Below are 21,405 nucleotides of genomic sequence, written 5' to 3' on the forward strand. Positions count from 1 at the left end.
AAGAGTGCCTGACGCCATCTGTCAAGCATGGTGGAAGTAATGTGATGGTCTGTGGTTGCTTTGGTGCTGGTAAAGTGGGAGATTTGTACAAGGTAAAAGGGATTTTGAATAAGGAAGGCTATCACTCCATTTTGCAATGCCATGCCATACCCTGTGGACAACGCTTGATTGGAGTCAATTTCATCCTACAACAGGACAATGACCCAAAGCACACCTCCAAATTATGCAAGAGCTATTTAGGGAAGAAGCAGGCAGCTGGTATTCTATCTGTAATGGAGAGGCCAGCGCAGTCACCAGATCTCAACCCCATTGAGCTGTTGTGGGAGCAGCTTGACCGTATGATACGCAAAAAGTGCCCATCAAGCCAAATCAACATGTGGGAAGGGCTTCTGGAAGCATGGGGTGAAATTTCTCCAGATTACCTCAGCAAATTAATTAATAGAATGCCAAAGGTCTGCAATGCTGTAATTGCTGCAAAGGGAGCATTCCTTGACGAAAGCAAAGTTTGCAGGAGAAAATTATTATTTCGAATAAAAATCTTTTTTTTTCGAACCTTGTCAATGTCTGGACTAGATTATCAATTCATTTGGCAAATCATTTGATTAATAAAAGTATGAGTTTTCATGGAAAACACAAAATTGTCTGGGCGACCCTAAACTTTTGAACAGTAGTGTATAAATATATACATATAAAATATATATATATATATATATATATATATATATATATATATATATATATATATATATATATATATATATATATATATATATATATATATATATATATATACACAGTGGGTACAGAAAGTATTCATACCCCTTTAAATTTTTCACTCTTTGTTTCATTGCAGCCATTTGGTAAATTCAAACAAGTTCATTTTTCACATTAATGTACACTGTGCACACCATCTTGACTGAAAAATACAGAAATGTAGAAATGTTTGCAAGTTTAATAAAAAAGAAAAACTGAAATATCACATGGTCATAAGTATTCAGACCCTTTCTATATAAGACCTCACAGCTCACAGTGCATGTCAGACCAAATGAGAATCATGAGGTCAAAGGAACTGGCCAAGGAGCTCAGAGACAGAATTGTGGCAAGGCACACATCTGGACAAGGTTGCAAAATAATTTCTGCAGTTCTCAAGGTTCCTAAGAGCACAGTAGCCTCCATAATTCTTAAATGGAAGAAGTTTGGGACCACCAGAAGTCTTCCTAGACCTGGCCGTCTTCCAAAACTGAGCAATCGCGGGAGAAGAGCCTTGGTAAAAAGGGGTAAAGAAGAACTCCAAGATCACTGTGGCTAAGCTCCACAGATGCAGTAGGAAGATGGGAGAGAGTTCCACAGTCAATTATCACTGCAGCCCTCCACCAGTTGGGCCTTTATGGCAGAGTGGCCCAATGGAAGCCTCTCCTCAGTGCAAGACATATGAAAGCCCGCATAGAGTTTGCAAAAAAAAAAAAAAAACACATGAAGGACTCCCAGCCTATCAGAAATAAGATTCTCTGGTCTGATGAGATGAAGATAGACCTTTTTGGTGATAATTCTAAGCGGTATGTGTGGAGAAAAACAGGCACTGCTCATCACCTGCCCAATACAATCCCAACAGTGAAACATGGTGGTGGCAGCATCATGCCATGGGGGTGTTTTTCAGCTGCAGTGATATGACAACTGGTTGTCATTGAAGGAAACATGAATGCGGCCAAGTACAGAGATATCCTGGATAGAAACCTCTTCCAGAGTGCTCTGGACCCCAGACTTGGCCGAAGGTTCACCTTCCAACAAGACAATAACCCAAAGCACACAGCTAAAATAACAAAAGGAGTGGCTTTAGAACAACTCTGTGACCATTCTTGACTGGCCCAGCCAGAACCCTGACCTAAACCCAATTGAGCACCTCTGGAGAGACCTGAAAACGGCTGTCCACCAACGTTCACCATCCAACCTGACGGATCTGCAAGGAAGAATGGCAGAGAATCCCCAAATCCAGGTGTGAAAAACTTGTATCATTCCCAAGAAGACTCATGGCGGTACTAGCTCAAATGGGTGCTTCTACTCAATACTGAGCAAAGGGTCTGAATACTTATGACCATGTGATATTTCAGTTTTTCTTTTTTAATAAATTTGCAAAAATTACTACATTTCTTGTGCAAACCTAGATCTTCTGCCACTTTGACAGGTCAAAATGCACCAAATTTGTTAAGCAGCATGCACCTTCGAAAAAAGCTGATGTTTAACTTATGCTAAAGAGTAACTAAGCTTTTTTTAGTTAGATTCGATGCTGAACTGTGCTGTCACAAGTAGTAAGAGCCGTGGCCCTTATCTGGAGTATGTGGCGAGGACGGTTAGCTCGCTCTGCATCCTGGAGTGCAGGAGTGTGTGATTCTCTTCCTACCAGAGCCACTATTCCACTGCACCTTGTCTTCCATATGTGGTGGGCATCACTGTACAGTAAGAAACCTCCTTACATTACATACGGTAACAATTACACAGGGAGGTGCGGTGCGCTCATGCATTCAGCATCCCTATCTATATATATAAGAGGCATCGTGATTACTCGCTAATCCTGTCCCCTGCACAGTAGCTCCGCCCCCCACCACATCACCACACACAATCCCGCCCCCACACCACATTAACACACAATCCCGCCCACACCACATTACCACACACAATCCCGCCCCCCACCACATTACCACACACAATCCCGCCCCCAACCACATTAACACACAATCGCGCCCCCACCACATTACCACACTCAATCGCGCTTCCCCACCACATTACCACACAATCCCGACCCCCACCACATTACCACACACAATCCTGCCCCCCACCACATTACCACATACAATCCCGCCCCACCACATTACCACACACAATCCCAACCCTCCACCACATTACCACAGATAATCCTGCCCCCACCATATTACCACAAACAATCCGCACCACATCACCAAACACAATCCCGCCTCCCCACATCACCACACATAATCCCGCCTCCCCAACACATCACCACACATAATCCTGCCTGTTATGATCTGGTGACCTTGGAGCCGCATGAAACTTTCTCTGGAGTCGGTGGAACCTGTACTGACCGCAAATCCTGAACTAACACCGCAACTAGAAGTAGCCGTGGGGTGTGCCTAACATACCCTAGACACCTCGACACAGCCGGAGGACTAAATACCCCTATAGATGGAAATAGGAATGCTACCTTGCCTCAGAGCAGACCCCCAAAGGATAGGCAGCCCCCCACGAATAATGACTGTGAGTAGGAGAAGAATAGACACGCGCAGGTAGAAAACAGGATTTAGCAAAAGAGGCCACTCTAGCTAAATAGGAAAGGATAGGACAGCTTACTAGGCGGTCAGTATTAAAACCCTTCCAAAAATATCCACAGCAGATAATACAAAAAGTTCCACAATCTAACTAAAGACATGGAATGTATATCTGCCACTCCAGAGAATCCAACAAGACTGAGAAAATACTGATACAATCTAAGCTGGACAAGAAAACACAAAGAATAGCACTGAATTGTGAAGCACATAGCATGTGTGCCACAGGAAAAAAAAACCAGACACTTATCTTTGCTCATTTGGCAGAAAGGCAGGAGGAACCAAGCAGAGGTCCAACACCTCCCAACAACAATTGACAACTGGCAAGGACTAATGAATCCTGCACGCCTAAATACCCCAGTCAGAACTGCAATCAGCAGATACACCTGACCAGGACTGCAACTCAGGGGCAACTGCATTACCACCTACAACCACCGGAGGGAGCCCAAAAGCAGAATTCACAACAGTACCCCCCCCCTTGAGGAGGGGTCACCGAACCCTCACCAGAGCCCCCAGGCCGATCAGGACGAGCCAGATGAAAAGCATGAACCAAATCAGCAGCATGGACATCAGAAGCAAAAACCCAAGAATTATCCTCCTGGCCATAACCCTTCCATTTGACAAGGTACTGAAGCCTCCGCCTCGAAAAACGAGAATCCAAAATTTTCTCAACCACATACTCCAACTCCCCATCAACCAACACAGGGGCCGGAGGATCAACAGAGGGAACAACGGGCACCACATATTTCCGCAATAAAGATCTATGGAAGACATTATGGATAGCAAAAGAGGCCGGAAGCGCCAATCGAAAAGACACCGGATTAATAATCTCAGAAATCCTATAAGGACCAATAAACCGAGGCTTAAACTTAGGGGAAGAGACCTTCATAGGAACATGACGGGAAGACAACCAAACCAAATCCCCAACCCGAAGCCGGGAACCAACACACCGACGACGGTTAGCAAAACGTTGAGCCTCCTCCTGAGACAACACCAAATTGTCCACCACATGAGCCCAAATCTGCTGCAACCTGTCAACCACAGAATCCACACCAGGACAGTCAGAAGGCTCAACCTGCCCAGAAGAAAAACGAGGATGAAAACCAAAATTACAAAAAAAAGGCGAAACCAAAGTAGCCGAACTAGCCCGATTATTAAGGGCAAACTCGGCCAATGGCAAAAAGGCCACCCAAACATCCTGATCGGCAGACACAAAGCATCTCAAATAAGTCTCCAAAGTCTGATTAGTTCGCTCGGTCTGGCCATTTGTCTGAGGATGAAATGCAGAAGAAAAAGACAAATCAATGCCCAGCCTAGCACAAAAGGCCCGCCAAAACCTAGAAACAAACTGGGAACCTCTGTCGGACACAATATTCTCCGGAATACCATGCAAATGAACCACATGCTGAACGGAACCAACTCTGAAGAGGAAGGCAATTTAGGCAAAGGCACCAAATGAACCATCTTAGAAAACCGGTCACAAACAACCCAGATAACCGACATCCTCTGGGAAACCGGAAGATCAGAAATAAAATCCATAGAAATATGCGTCCAGGGCCTCTCAGGGACCGGCAATGCAAAAGTAACCCACTAGCATGGGAACAACAAGGCTTGGCCCGCGCACAAGTCCCACAGGACTGCACAAAAGAACGCACATCACGTGACAACGAAGGCCACCAAAAGGACCTACCAACCAAATCTCTGGTACCAAAAATACCAGGATGACCAGCCAACACAGAACAGTGAACCTCAGAAATCACTCTACTAGTCCATCTGTCAGGAACAAACAATTTCCCCACAGGACAGCGGTCAGGTCTGTCAGCCTGAAATTCCTGAAGAACCCGCCGTAAATCAGGGGAAATGGCAGAAAGGACCACCCCTTCTTTCAGAATGCCGACTTTCTGAAAATTGCCGCCAAAGCATCATCATACCATTTAGTCAACACAGACCATTTTCTAAATTTCTGACAATACAATTCTGCCGCCTCTTGACCCTGAGACAGGGCCAACAAGGTTTTCTCCGCTTGATCCACAGAATTCGGTTCATCATATAATAATCCTAAAGCCTGAAAAAAGGAATCTACATTAAACAAGGCCGGATTCCCAGATTCCAGGGAAAATGCCCAATCCTGTGGATCGCCACGCAGCAGGGAGATGACAATTTTAACCTGCTGAATGAAATCACCGGAGGATCGCGGTCTCAGAGCAAAAAACAGTTTACAATTGTTTTTAAAACCCAAAAATTTGGACCTATCACCAAAAAACAAATCAGGAGTAGGAATCTTCGGCTCTAAAGCAGGAGTCTGAACAATATAATCAGAAATACCCTGTACCCTAGCAGCAAGCTGGTCTACACGAGAAGCTAATTCCTGAACATCCATGCTGGCACAAGACTCCTCAGCCACCCATAAATAAAAAGGGAAGAAAAGTCAAAACAGACTACAGAAAAAAAAATGGCTCAACACCTTTCTTCCCTTCTTCTGAGATGCATTTAACTCATTATGGGCCAGTTGTACGGTTATGATCTGGTGACCTTGGAGCCGCATGAAACTTTCTCTGGAATCGGTGGAACCTGTACTGACCGCAAATCCTGAACTAACACCGCAACTAGAACTAGCCGTGGGGTGTGCCTAACATACCCTAGACACCTCGACACAGCCGGACGACTAAATACCCCTATAGATGGAAATAGGAATGCTACCTTGCCTCAGAGCAGACCCCCAAAGGATAGGCAGCCCCCCACGAATAATGACTGTGAGTAGGAGAAGAATAGACACACGCAGGTAGAAAACAGGATTTAGCAAAAGAGGCCACTCTAGCTAAATAGGAAAGGATAGGACAGCTTACTAGGCGGTCAGTATTAAAACCCTTCCAAAAATATCCACAGCAGATAATACAAAAAGTTCCACAATCTAACTAAAGACATGGAATGTATATCTGCCACTCCAGAGAATCCAACAAGACTGATAAAATACTGACACAATCTAAGCTGGACAAGAAAACACAAAGAATAGCACTGAATTGTGAAGCACATAGCATGTGTGCCACAGGAAAAAAAAACCAGACACTTATCTTTGCTCATTTGGCAGAAAGGCAGGAGGAACCAAGCAGAGGTCCAACACCTCCCAACAACAATTGACAACTGGCAAGGACTAATGAATCCTGCACGCCTAAATACCCCAGTCAGAACTGCAATCAGCAGATATACCTGACCAGGACTGCAACTCAGGGGCAACTGCATTACCACCTACAACCACCGGAGGGAGCCCAAAAGCAGAATTCACAACACCTGCCCCCCACCCCATTACCACACATAATCCCGCCCCCACCACATCACCACACATAATCCCGCCCCCACCACACACAATCCCGCCCGCCACCACACATAATCCCGCCCCCCACCACATCACCACATACAATCCCGCCCCCCACCACATTACCACAGATAATCCTGCCCTCTCACCACATTACCACACATAATCCCGCCCCCTCACCATATCACCACATAATCCCGCCCCCCACCACATTACCACACATAATCCCGCCCCCCACCACATCACCACACATAATCCCACCCCCACATTTCCACACATAATCCCGCCCCTCCACCACACATAATCCAGCCCCCCAACACATTACCACACATAATCCTGCCCCCCCACCACATCACTACACACAATCCCGCCCCCCACCACACATAATCCCGCCCCCCACCACATCACCACACATAATCCCGCCCCCCACCACATCACCACACATAATCCCGCCCCCCACCACATCACCACACTTATAGCCCACCCCCCACCACATTACCACACATAATCCAGCCCCCCACCACATCACACATAATCCCGCCCCCACCACATTACCACACATAATCCCGCCCCCTCACCACATTACCACACATAATCCAGCCCCTCCACCACATTACCACACATAATCCCGCCCCCTCACCACATTACCACACATAATCCAGTCCCCCAACACATTACCACACATAATCCTGCCCCCCCACCACATCACCACACACAATCCCGCCCCCCACCACACATAATCCCGCCCCCCACCACATCGCCACACATAATCCCGCCCCCCACCACATCACCACACATAATCCCGCCCCCCACCACATCACCACACATAATCCCGCCCGCCACCACATCACACATAATCCCGCCCCCACCACATTACCACACATAATCTCACCACACATAATCTCGCTCCTCACCACATTACCACACATAATCCCGCCCCCACCACATTACCACACATAATCCTGCCCCCCACCATATTACCACACATAATCCTGCCTCCCACCACATCACCACACATAATCCCGCCCCCACCACATCACCACACATAATCCCCCCACCCACCACATCACCACACATAATCCCCCCACCACATTACCACACATAATGCCGCCCCCCACCACATCACCACACATAATCCCGCCCCCACCACATCACCACACATAATCCCCCCACCCACCACATCACCACACATAATCCCCCCACCCACCACATCACCACACATACCCCCACCACATTACCACACATAATCCCGCCCCCCACATTACCACACATAACCACACACCCCACCACATTACCACACATAATCCTGCCCCCCACCACACATAATCCCACCCCCACCACATTACCACACATAATCCCACCCCCCACCACATCACCACAGATAATCCCCCCCACCACATCACTACAGATAATCCCCCACCACAATACCACACATAATCCCACCCACCACCACCACATTACCACACATAATCCCGCCCCCCACCACATCACCACATAATCCCGCCCCCCACATTACCACACATAATCCCGCCCTCCCACATTACCACACACAATCCCACCCCCCCACCACATCACCACAGGTAATCCTGCCCCCCACCACATTACCACACATAATCCCGCCCCCCACATCACCACAGATAATCCCGCCCCCACCACATCACCACAGATAATCCCCCACAACAATACCACACATAATCCCGCCCCCCACCACATTACCACACATAATCCCACCCCCCACCACATTACCACACATAATCCCGTCCTCCACCACACTACCTCACATAATCCCGCCCCCCCACCACATCACCACAGATAATCCCGCCTCCCACCACATTACCACATAATCCCGCCCCCCACCACAGATAATCCCGCCCCCACCACATTACCACACATAATCCCGCCCCCCACCACATCACCACACATAATCCCGCCCCCACCACATCACCACACATAAACCTGCCCCCCCACCACATCACCACACATAAACCCGCCCCCCCACATCACCACACATAATCCAGCCCCCCACCACATCACCACACATAATCCCACCTCCCCATCACAGATAATCCCGCCCCCACCACATTACCACACATAAGCCCGCCACCCACCACATTACCACAATTATTGTTATTAACTTCATTTTAAGTTAATTTACCACCTGCGTAAGCGCTATTGAATGTTGTCATTATTTACTTTAGTTTAATCACCAGCAGCGTTAATTTGATAGCAATGAGTGTGCCGAGCGTTAGCTGGCTGGAAACAGCTAGTCTTCTCCTAAAGTCAGACTTTAGGTCAGACAGAGAGCTGTAAAGTGATTCCTTATCTACTGTGATACTAGTGAATGCAGGGAGGGTGCTGAAGATACTGGATAGGAAGTAGTTTACACACAGGGATTTTTAAAAAAATGATACCACAAAAACAAACTCCCAACTCATTATTTTTAAATTGCATATGAAAGTCACATTACACTTGGTAATATACGAAAAAAAAAATCTTAGCAGACATGCCCCTTTAAAGAGAAACTGTCATCACGATTTATTATGCTAAAATAATATGGTCATATTGGTGCTTTTATATTCATTTAATTGATACCTGTAGGGAAGAAATCTGCATTCTGGTTCTTGTTTAATTCATGTTAGGCGTTTGGTACAATAGCCTCTTTGCATTGGGCAGGACTTTGGGGCGGGACTGTGGGTAGGGTTTTCGGCTCTGCCACATCCCTTCTGCCTTTATACGAGCCTCCATTATTAAAGTTTGTGCTAATGCCACCCTTGCTACTGGCGGCGCTTGTGTGCATTCATCTCCCGATGCTCTTCAGTGAAATGGCACCGGTGGCGGTGAGTGCGCAGATTGAAATCTTAGCTCCTTATTGAGCCGAGGTCTCAATCTGCACATGTGCCACCACCGGTGCCATTTCACTGAAGACATTCTGGAGTTAATCTGAGCATGCACCACGCTGCCATTTTGCTGAAGACCACTGGGAGATGAATGTGCGCAAACACTGCCAGCGCTAGCGTGAACTTTAATGTAGACAAACGCAGAGGAGCCGCAGCAGAACCTAAGACCCCACTCATATTCCTGCCCCAAAGTCCTGCCCAATGCACGAAGAGGACATCATATGAAAACTTCTAATGTGAATTAAACAATAACCAGGATGTGGATTTATGTCCTACAGGTATCCATGAAATCAATACAAAAGATCCATTATGACCATACCTTTATTTTAACATATTAAATCGTGATGACATGTTCCCTTTAAATATTGTTAAATATTGTCCATAATCTGCCTCAATACTGTACATCAGACCGAATCTTGTGATACCTCCCCAATCATAACCACCAGTCCTCATAAGACCTCCTACTTTGCTTCTCTTATGAGATTCAGTGTCACTGCGCTGCCAATGGTATACAGGCAATCTGTCACTGAATCAGGAGCACAGCGCCCCCCAGCTCCTGATTGCTGTAAGGCACTGCTGACTGAGTGACAGCTCAGACCAACAGCACAATTACACTGCTGACCCGAACCTGTGCACTCCAGGTGCTGTTATAGGAGGCAGCTCTTCATTGGAAGTGCCGTGGGGCTGCAGCTTGTAGGAGAAGCAAAGATAAGAGTAATCCGAAGTAAAATCTTAATTTTTATCATTTAGATAGAAGATATAACCACACCATACTGCAGGTTTCCTTCTCTAAAACATGCTTGCAATATCTCTTCAAAGCACATTATTAATGCAAATGCTGATCAATCATATATTCTTGGAAAATTTTTGCCAGAGTACAAGGCGGGGTACTCAGAACTCATGTCACTGTGATAGATGGGGGCTGTAGCAATTTATCTTTCCTTAAGTTTTAGAGTTGTCATCTTCAATCAGAGGAATGTTACAAGGCTTTTGACCTCCTTTTGAAAGGACTAGCATGAAAATTAAAGCCTAGATTTGCATGAACTCAACTTCTCAATTACCTCTATGTTTTCCAGTTATTTAATCAGTGTACTTTCTTATTAGGTATGAGGTCATTTGTATCACTGAATCATAGGATGCTGACAATTGCTTTTAAATGAGTTTACCCATGCACATGTCACAGACGGACTGGCTGAAGGTCTGCTCATTATTAAGGCAGGATGCCTCCATAGAACGAAGTCTTCTCTAATGTTATTAACTCCTTCCAGCGTTACCAGGGTGCATGTACTGCCCCTATATCGTGAGCTATTCAGATGATATTTGATAAACGTGCAGAAATAACAGTAAATGTATCATTATAATCCTCAAAGTAAATGTGAGTAGACTTCTGAACAGAAGAAATTATTGCATCCTTCATAATATTATTTACCTGAATTCCTTTCAGTCCACACAGAAAGTAACTGTGCCACAAGGGTTTTGTCTTATTAATCTGAACATCATTGAGATCTAAGGAAAAGTCCCTATAAAGAGAAAAAAAAGTTACAATCATGAAACAGGACCATTTGATAGCTCTTGGCTGCCACATCCTGGCAAAATAGGGTGAGACAGTCAAGAAAAATATGTGTTCTAGCTGAAAGATGGAAATTGGAGACGTAATGTTTGTCAAATAAAACAAAGGCAGGTATTTTTTTCCAAATTTTGTGATAAAAAAATAAGGTTTTTAAATAACAGAACTGCAAAGAATGTAAAAACAGAGTTGAATAGGACATTTTTTATACATAGTATTCTTGCACTAAGAATATAGAGATGAGTGATATCAGCTCGAAATATCTACAGACCACAAGGTGTATAATAATGAATGCACCAAGTCAGATTGGATTGAAGGAACATCTGATAAGACCATATTACGATTATTTGCTTGAAGAAAGAGCAATACCAAAAAGCAAGGCTGGCATTCAGCAATACTACATCTCTGCAGTGCCCGTCGTTCCAGCTCTACACTATATCATTCAGTTAGCAAGCACATGCCATTCATAAGTGGCACAACCTTATAAAATCACAAAAGAATCTGTAGTGGTGATGGTGACAATAAGGTTTTAATTACAAACATTTTTTTTTTTACAGTTTTGACTAAAACGTATATAATTTTAGGCCCCCAATTCATCAAGAATGGCACTACTTGTGTTGTGCCTCCTGCTCGGTAACTGTAGTAAGATTTGTGGCATAAGTTACACCTCAGCCCGTCATGAATTAGACGAGCAGGCAGGGTTGCCATTTTGGTGGACTTTGCCAAAACAGCCTTGAAAACACCAAAAGTTGACAAATTTTCTCCACAACTACACACTGTGCAAAAGAAATTGTGATTTTTTTAAAGCGTTTCCCATTAAATTTTTGGCATAATAGCGTTGAGGATTCACAGCTGTAAAACTCATTAACATTGCACTATTATCATGAACGAGCAATCCTAGGAACGCTCGTTCCATGGTAATCCTGCAGTCTAAACAGGCTGCTGATCACCCGACGAACGAAAAAAAAAAATTCCACTCTTTGGAAATGATCTTTTGTGCTACAGGGCATTGTCCTGTGTAAATAACACTCGCACTGCCGAGAACAATGGAAGCCCATGCGTAGTAAATGACCTATTACAGCTCGGTCAGTGCAAATCATCAAGCAAGGTCTGCCTGTGTAAACAGGCTATTAAATGACTGAAGAGCATATTTACCGATCGACAGTCGTCCAAACATTCCAGTATTCCCATTGACTACTAGAGAAGTCATAATAGGCCGAAACTATTAAGGTTATTTTGTAGCATTCTCATTTGCTTATCTGTGTAGATTAGGGCAGAATATTTTAAATTAGGAGTCCAATTATGTGTAATGTTAATGATATTTCTCTAGTGCTGCTGAAGGCCTAGAAATGGCAGCATTGAAACATTGTACACACAGTTAAGGCTTTATATGCATCTCGGCTATAAAGTATGCATCTCTCCTGTCACTCCCTGAGGGTCTGCACTTCATCACTTCTTGAAGACAGTAGTAACCTATGATGTTCCTTTGTCAATAGACTCCTAGATATTTCAGTTATCATACTTTGAAGCCTGCAGTAGAGTCTGTGTAGATAATGAGTGATGGGAGTGTGTATGTGCGATATAGCAGCTCCCAAGAAACGATAAGGCTAAGTTCCCACGGAATGTATTTGCTGTGGCCCTCCGGAAGCAGAGGTCCACCAGTAATACCAGCAGAGGTGTATATTGCTGTGGGCATCACTGAGAAAAAGTGTGGCGAAGCTGCACATTTCCCCCATTCCTTGACATCTGCGCTCCTGTCAGTTTCCACACTGGACATATTTTGCAGTAACTGCATGAGATTTCTTTGTTGCACCTTAAAAAGCAGCAAATTTTCACTTTTGCTGTTTTCGCACCATGGGAACTTAGTCTAAAAAAAACCAAACATACACATTAGAATAAAATAGAAAACCAAAAAGACTTAATTTGACATTATATGTCCTAATTCGTTAAGCAAACTATTTTAATGTCTAACATAATCAGCGCAGTATAACAATGCTGTTAATGCTGGATTTTAAAACGTCTGGAAATCTGGACCATGTTAGCTGAGCATTCCACTTATCTCATCCTATTGAATCAATAAAGCCACTCAATAAAAGATGTTCAGAGAAAACCAAAAGACTAAATTGGAACATTACTGGAATTTATGCACTCTGTGGATTAAGATATTATTGGCAATAAACTAGCTCATCCTCCATATGCCTGGGGTTAGGCTTGGGGCACCTGAACGCACACTAGCTGTGGTCTGTAAAATGCCAACAATAATGTAATAAGACAACTATTATCAACATAAAGGAAAGCACAGCACATGGATACACTGCAATCATTTCATCAAAAAATTCCTAATTTAACCTCAAATTGGAGCATATGATTGCAAAGCTTTAGCAATCTAAACTGAATGTAAAGAGGATGGGACAAATAAAGGGAATTCAGAAATGCACAGAGGCCTAGAATAAAAAATGGCTGCAGCTAGACCATGCTGGGCAGTGCCAGAAAACAAGGGGTTGCCGATATTGTAGATCCATCTGTGACGTTACACATTTGTATTGCGTTATACATTTATATTTTATTAGTTTTGCAACAGCAAAAACTTTTACCTTTTTTTTTTAAACACTTTTTGCAACGCAGTCTTAGGGATCCAGCGATCAAAGTTATTAGCGGATTGGGTGCAATGCAATACCAAGACAGGTTGGAGAAATGAAATCAAAGGGGCAACTTTCCCTCTAATGTTCAAATATAAGAAAGGACAATATTGAGTTCTTTTAATTTTTTTTTCTTACACCTACGCCTGCAACTATGGCAATAATGGAAAATGAACAGAAAAAAGGGATCACTTGGCGCAGTCTAATTGCTGATGGCTAAAAGAATCCAGGATTCACCATACAACGACCGTGGACCTCGTGGTGCTCTACTGAAATATAACAGTCCCAAAGTTCCATTCAATGTAGAAAAGTTGCACGAGCCATCCATAAAAAGTACTTTTATTAAGCCACAGTTAACAAAACCTCATTGCTGTCCGAGTCTGAATTTGGGTAGGTTCTTAGTTGGAATACATTATTATGACGTTTGTATTATATTGGGAATAAAAAAAAATGTTTAACTAAAATGATCTGATTTAGAAAAAAAACACAACTCATTGCCAAGGAGTTAGAGGGATGCATGTGGACAATGGTTGTTTCGTGTGTAGAAACGCTCCTACAAGTCACAATGATAACAAGGGGGCATCCTCTATGTCTAGAGGAAAGAAGGTTTAATGATCATCATGGATGTTTTAGGGCTCATGCAGACGTGCATGCAAATTGGTCCAAGCATGGACTGCAATGCATGGACAGTCCTTGCACTTCCGACCCAAGCCTCATAGAACTATATGAAGCTGTCATGCTCTGGTTGGGAGACCTGCGACCAGTCCATGCATTGCAGTCCGTGTCTGCACGAGTCCTTACTGTAAGGCTACGTTCACATTTGCGTTGTGCGCCGCAGCGTCGGCGCCGCAACGCACAACGCAAACAAAAACGCAGTTGCGTTTTGAACAAAAAACGCTGCGTTTTGCGCCGCATGCGCCCCCCCAAAATCTATACAATGTTTTGCATATTTATTGGAAAACGCATGCGTCGTACAACGCACCACGACGCAAGTACTTGCGTCGTCTGCGTTGTCAATACAAATCAATGGGAAAAAAGGCGCATCGACGACGCAAAAGCGACGCAAACACGACGCATGCGTTTTTTTAAAAAGTCAGCGCCGCAAAAAAAATGCAACATGTTGCGTTTGCCGCGCCCTGACAGGTGCGCCCTAACGCCGCATGCGGCGTACGACGCACCAAAACGCATGACAACGCATGTACATGCGGCGCCATGCGGCCCCAATGTTAAAGATAGGGCCGCACGACGCATGCGTTTTGTTGCGGCGACGACGCTGCGGCGCACAACGCAAATGTGAACGTAGCCTAAGAGCAGTGAGAATATGGAACGCTCTACCACATGATATTGTAATAGTTGATTCACTAAAAATGTACAAGGAGGGCCTGGAAGCCTTTCTTGAAAACTATAATATTACAGGTACTAAATTCTGTGACGGGACAATGATCTAAGAAACTAGTCTGATTGCCGTATGTGGAGTTGGGAAGGACATTTTTTCATTAATATGGAGCAATTAGTATTGGCTTCATAGGATTTCTGCCTTCCAGTGGGTCAATATGTCAGATTATAGGTTGAACTGCATGGACTTGTGACTATTTTCAATCTTTAAGCTACAAAACTATAAAATATTTGCTGCATATTTGTCTTCAGTTGCACCAAAAGCCAAAAATAATATAAAGGCAAGCTACTGCTACAATGTCCGGGATTGAAGAGAACACCAATTCTGATTACAGCATCTAAACCAGGGGTCCTCAAACTATGGCCCACGGGCCACATGCGGCCCGCCAAAGACATTTATCGGGCCCTGCCGACATTGAACTTCACTACAGTTCAATGCCGGCGGGCCCTGTAATCGCGGGCGGAAGACGAGGCGGCGAGGAAAGGCGATGCGTGGCCCTCCGTATGCAGCACAGACGTGGCCTGATGACGTCACACCTCCTGTTCCAGAAGAAGACTGAGTCGAGCGGGCGCCTCTTCAGAGCAGCGGGGGACATAGATTTTTAAAGCCGGATCCGGTCTATCATGCCAATTGGGGACCTATGTTGCCTATTGGGGACATTTACCTGCCTGTTGGGGAACTATACTGCCTATTGGGGACATTTACCTGCCTGTTGGGGAACTATACTGCCTATTGGGGACATTTACCTGCCTGTCGGGGACCTATACTGCCTATTGGGGACATTTACCTGCCTGTTGGGGAACTATACTGCCTATTGGGGACATTTACCTGCCTGTCGGGGACCTATACTGCCTATTGGGGACATTTACCTGCCTGTTGGGGAACTATACTGCCTATTGGGGACATTTACCTGCCTGTCGGGGACCTATACTGCCTATTGGAGACATTTACCTGCCTGTTGGGGACCTATACTGCCTATTGGAGACATTTACCTGCCTGTCGGGGACCTATATTGCCTATTGGGGACATTTACCTGCCTGTCGGGGACCTATATTGCCTATTGGGGACATTTACCTGCCTGTCGGGGACCTATACTGCCTATTGGAGACATTTACCTGCCTGTCGGAGACCTATATTCCCTATTGGGGACATTTACCTGCCTGTGGGGGACCTATATTGCCTATTGGGGACATTTACCTGCCTGTCGGGGACCTATACTGCCTATTGGAGACATTTACCTGCCTGTCGGGGACCTATATTGCCTATTGGTGACATTTACCTGCCTGTCGGGGACCTATACTGCCTATTGGAGACATTTACCTGCCTGTCGGGGACCTATACTGCCTATTGGAGACATTTACCTGCCTGTCGGGGGACCTATACTGCCTATTGGGGACATTAATCTGCCTATTGGGGACCTATAATGCCTATTGGGGACATTTACCTGGCTGTCGGGGACCTATGTTGCCTATTGGAGACATTTACCTGCCTGTCGGCGACCTATACTGCCTATTGGGGATATTTACCTGCGTATTGGGGACCTATAATGCCTATTGGGGACATTTACCTGCCTATTGGGGATCTATACTGCCTATTGGGGACATTTACCTGCCTGTCGGGGACCTATACTGCCTATTGGGGACATTTACCTGCCTATTGGGGATCTATACTGCCTATTGGGGACATTTACCTGCCTGTCAGGGACCTATACTGCCTACTGGGGACATTTAACTGCCTATTGGGGACATTTACCTGCCTGGCTGGTGGGGGCTTATACTGCCTATTGGGGACATTTACCTGCCTATTGGGGACCTATGATGTCTATTGGGGACATTTACTTGCCTGTCAGGGACCTAAACTGCCTATATTGCGGACTTATACTGCCTATTGGGGACATTTACCTGCCTGTTGGGGACCTACACTGCCTATTGGGGACCTATACTGCCTATTGGGGACCTATACTGCCTATTGGGGACCTATACTGCCTATTGGGGACATTTACCTGCCTATTGGGGATCTATGCTGCCTACTGGGGACATTTACCTGCCTATTGGGGACTATGCTGCCTATTGGAGACCTATGTTGCCTATTGGGGACATTTACCTGCCTGTTGGGGACATTTACCTGCGTATTGGGACATTTACCTGCCTTTTTGGGACATTTACCTGCCTATTGTGGACATTTATCTGCCTATTGGGGACCAATGCTGCCTATTGGGGACCTACAGCTCTTGGAAAAATTAAGAGAGCACTGAAAAATGTTCAGTTTGTCTGATTTTTCTCTTTATAGGTATAATTTTGAGTAAAATGTATATTTTTCTTTTGTTCTATAAACTTCTGACAACATGTCTCCGAATTTCTAAGCAATTAATTTTGTATTTTTTTTCTGACAAAGAAAAATGCTCAAAATTTAAAAACAAAAACCCAGTGCTTTCAGACCTCAAATAATACAAAGAAAACAACTTCATAATCATTTAGAAACAACAATACTAACGTTTTAACTCAGGAAAAGTCCAGAAATCAATATTTTGTGGAATAACCATGATTTTTAATCACAGTTTTCATGCTTCTTGGCATGCTTTCCACCAGTCTTTCACACTGCTTCTGGTGCAAAAAATTAAGCAGTTCTTCTTTGTTTGATGGCTTGTGACTATCCATCATCCTCTTGATTACATTCCAGAGGTTTTCAATGGGGTTCAGGTCTGGAGATTGGGCTGCCCATGACAGGGTTTTGATGTGGTGGTCTCTTAATTTTTGCCAGAGCTGGATGCTGCCTATTGGGGACATTTACGTGCCTTCTGGGGACTCTCGCACCACACCAGTCTGAGCCTGAGGTAAAAGCGGAGTTGCACCAATATGGGCACTGGTGAGGCTGAAAGGATATGGACTGGCAAGACTGCATTGATGGGCACTGATCACACTGCACTGATGGACAGTGCAGTCTGTAGGTCTCTGTGTGGGCAATTTTATTGCTGGTATATTGTTTATGTAGCGCTGTATATATATTGGTATTTTACTAATAGCAATTTGGAATCCCTAGGAAACAATGATATCAAGAAAGAGAACAATTGCTTCACTTGTTACGACTGGCAGTGACAAATATGGAACCGGACATAGACCATCTCATTAGCCAAAAACAGGCCCATAGTTCCCATTGAAATACTGGTAATTTTGTGGATTTAACTTTGCTTGTTCTTCTTTTTACATATTGTATTTGTTCCTGTTTTGTTTGTTTTTTTACTTCAAAATAAGATATGTGCAGTGTGTATAGGAATTTGCTCATAGTTTTTTTTTTTAAACTATATTCCGGCCCTCCAATGGTCTGAGGGACCGTGAACTGGCCCTGTTTAAAAAGTAACAGTTAAAGGGAACCTGTCATGAAGTAAACATTATCTACCAGCAGCCATCGTACTAATATGCCGATTTATATATATGAAAACTATGAAAAAGGACAACAAAATGTAATAAATCCACAAGTAAAGCAATGTATATAAAAGTATATACTTTGTTAAAAAAATATCACAGAGTCCAGCAGTAAAAAAGGAGTCCTGAATAACAGAAGTGGAAAGAATGGGGCAAAAAATGGACTAAGTGTGGAAACTAGAAGGTATGCTAACATATGATGCCAATCATACAATGCCAAATATGCAAAACTATAAGCCTAGTAGCCTGATAAAAGCCTTCCCATATGAGGTCTTCTACTGGAATGAAGGCATACTTTTATACACATGAATTTATTTGTGGGCTTATTACCGTTTTTGGTGCTTTTCCTTGGTTTGCGTTTGTGTTTAGGGTTGCCATTAATTATTATTATTATTATTGTTTCCTATACCCTATAAAACAATTACTCAGATGAATAAACAGTGGGGGAATTAAGTATTTGATCCCTTGCTGATTTTGTAAGTTTGCCCACTGACAAAGACATGAACAGTCTATAATTTTAAAGGTAGGTTAATTTTAGCCTTGAGAGATAGAATATTAAAAATTTCCAGAAAATCACATTGTATAAAATTATATAAATTTATTTGCATTTTGCAGTGAGAAGTAAGTATGTGATCCCTCTGGCAAACAAGACTTAATACTTGGTGGCAAAACCCTTGTTGGCAAGCAAATCAGATTTTTTTTTGTAGTTGATGATGAGGTTTGCGCACGTCAGGAGGAATTTTGGTCCACTCCTCTTTGCAGATCATCTCTAAATCATTAAAATTTTGAGGCTGTCACTTGGCAACATGGAGCTTCAACTCCCTCATAAGTTTTCTATGGAATTATGGTCTGGAGACTGGCTAGGCCACTCCATGACCCTAATGTGTTTCTTTGTGAGCCACTACTTTGTTGCCTTGGCTATATGTTTTGGGTCATTGTCTTGCTGGAAGACCCAGCCACGACCTATTTTTAATGTCCTGGCGGAGAGAAGGAGGTTGTCAATCAGGATTTTACGGAACATGGCTCCATCCATTCTCCCATGGATGCGGTGAAGTAGTCCTGTGCCCTTAGCAGAGAAACATCCCCAAAACATGTTTCCACCTCTATGCTTGACAGTGGGGACGGTGTTCTTTGGGTTATAGGCAGCATTTCTCTTCCTCAAAACACGGCGAGTTGAGTTATTTCCCCCACTGTATATTTGATATATCTTTTCTATATCTCTTTAGAGTAATTTTATAATTGAGCATTTTTGGCTTGATTTATATATATGTCCACTACTCGGACAATTCCTTCTCAACTACTATATTCCCCAATGCAAAAGAAAAATAGCCTATACTCACCTCTGATGCCTGCCAGTAATGGGCTACTTCACTCTCACTTCCTTAGGCTGAAACCGACATATGGAGGAGGCCACAGAGCAGCACCAGCTCTCACTTCTTCTGGATGTCAGTTTCATCAAGGAAGTGAAAGTGAAGCAGCCGCTGATTGTCATGTCACATGAGCCCTGCAGCCAATGTCAAGTAAACCCGGGGTCGACATTTGCTGGAATAGTGCCAACACCAGGGGTGAGTACCAGCTGTTTTTATTTTACTAGCTGGAATATGATAATTGAGAAAAATAATTGATTAAAGAACAGTCCTGTTAATAAGTTCTCTAATTATTTTATGCCTAGTAATGACAACTACGTATACAAAGGATTCGACAATAGTGGCAAAAACAAATAATGCCCACTATGTGGTCAAATGTATTGCGACACCAACACATTACACCTAAATGAGCATTTATGACAAATCCTTCTAAATCCATAGACATTAATATGAAGCTGATCATCCTCTTTGCAGTTAAAGCAGCTAATAATCTTCTGTCAATACTTTCTATAAGATTTAGGAGTGTATCTGGGGAAATTGTTACCCACTCATTCATAAGAGCATTTGTGGGTTCAGCCAATGAGATTGGACGGGGGCCTGGTGCGCAAATTCTGTTCTAGTTCATTCAAAATGTATTGGTTGTGTTGAGGTCAGACGTTCTAAGCAGCCAGTCAAGTTCTTTATGGACCTTTCTTTGTGTACTGGGGCACAGTCATGCTGGAACAGAGAATGGCTTTCCCCAAACTTTTCCCATAAATTTGGAAGTATACAATTTAAATATAATTCAAAATATCCAGACATACTGAAGCATTATGATTTTCCTTCACTGGAAGTGAAGGGCCTAGGCCAACCCCAGAAAAATAACTCCATAGTATTATCCTTCCTTCACTAAGTATGCAGTTGGCATAATTCAGTCAGGCTGGTAACATTTTCTTGGCTTTGACAAAACCAGACTAGACCATCAGATTGTCATATACAGAACCTTGATTTGTCACTCCACAGAACATATTCTCCCTGCTCCACAGTCTAGTGGCGGCTTGAATTAAAACATTAAATATGATGCTTTCCATTGTGCTTGGTGATGTAATGCTTGCATACAGCAGCTAAACCAAGGAAACCCATGCTATGGAGCTCATGACACACAAGTTTTTGTGCTTATGTGAATGCCAGAGGAGTCTTAACAGCGTTGGTGACTCTTCTATAACTTCACCACACAGTGACACCGCTCTGTACATGTAGGTGGTCTCCACTTTGTGGCTGTTATGTGGTTCCTAAACGCTTCCCCTTTTCAGTAATATCACTCACAGATGACCATGGAATATTTCGGAGGGAAGCAATTTCATGAACTGACTTTCTACACCGGTGACATCCTATTACAAGACCACGCTGGTATAAGCGAGCTCTTTAGATTGACCCGTTCTCTCACAAATGTTAGTAAATGCAGACAGCATATCTTAGTTCTAGACGTA

General features: G+C 43.9%; 1 protein-coding gene across 1 annotated transcript in view; it reads right to left on the reverse strand.

Moving 5' to 3' along the window:
• GALK2 (galactokinase 2) overlaps positions 1-21,405 on the reverse strand; it is a 477,779-nt gene that overhangs the window by 375,753 nt on the left and 80,621 nt on the right. The window contains exon 4 of the mRNA XM_077263708.1: positions 10,975-11,065. Within this exon, the coding sequence (XP_077119823.1) occupies positions 10,975-11,065 (91 nt within the window). The remainder of the gene's footprint in view (positions 1-10,974; positions 11,066-21,405) is intronic.

This window comes from Ranitomeya variabilis, chromosome 5 (assembly GCF_051348905.1).
Source record: "Ranitomeya variabilis isolate aRanVar5 chromosome 5, aRanVar5.hap1, whole genome shotgun sequence".
Classification (NCBI taxonomy): domain Eukaryota; kingdom Metazoa; phylum Chordata; class Amphibia; order Anura; family Dendrobatidae; genus Ranitomeya; species Ranitomeya variabilis.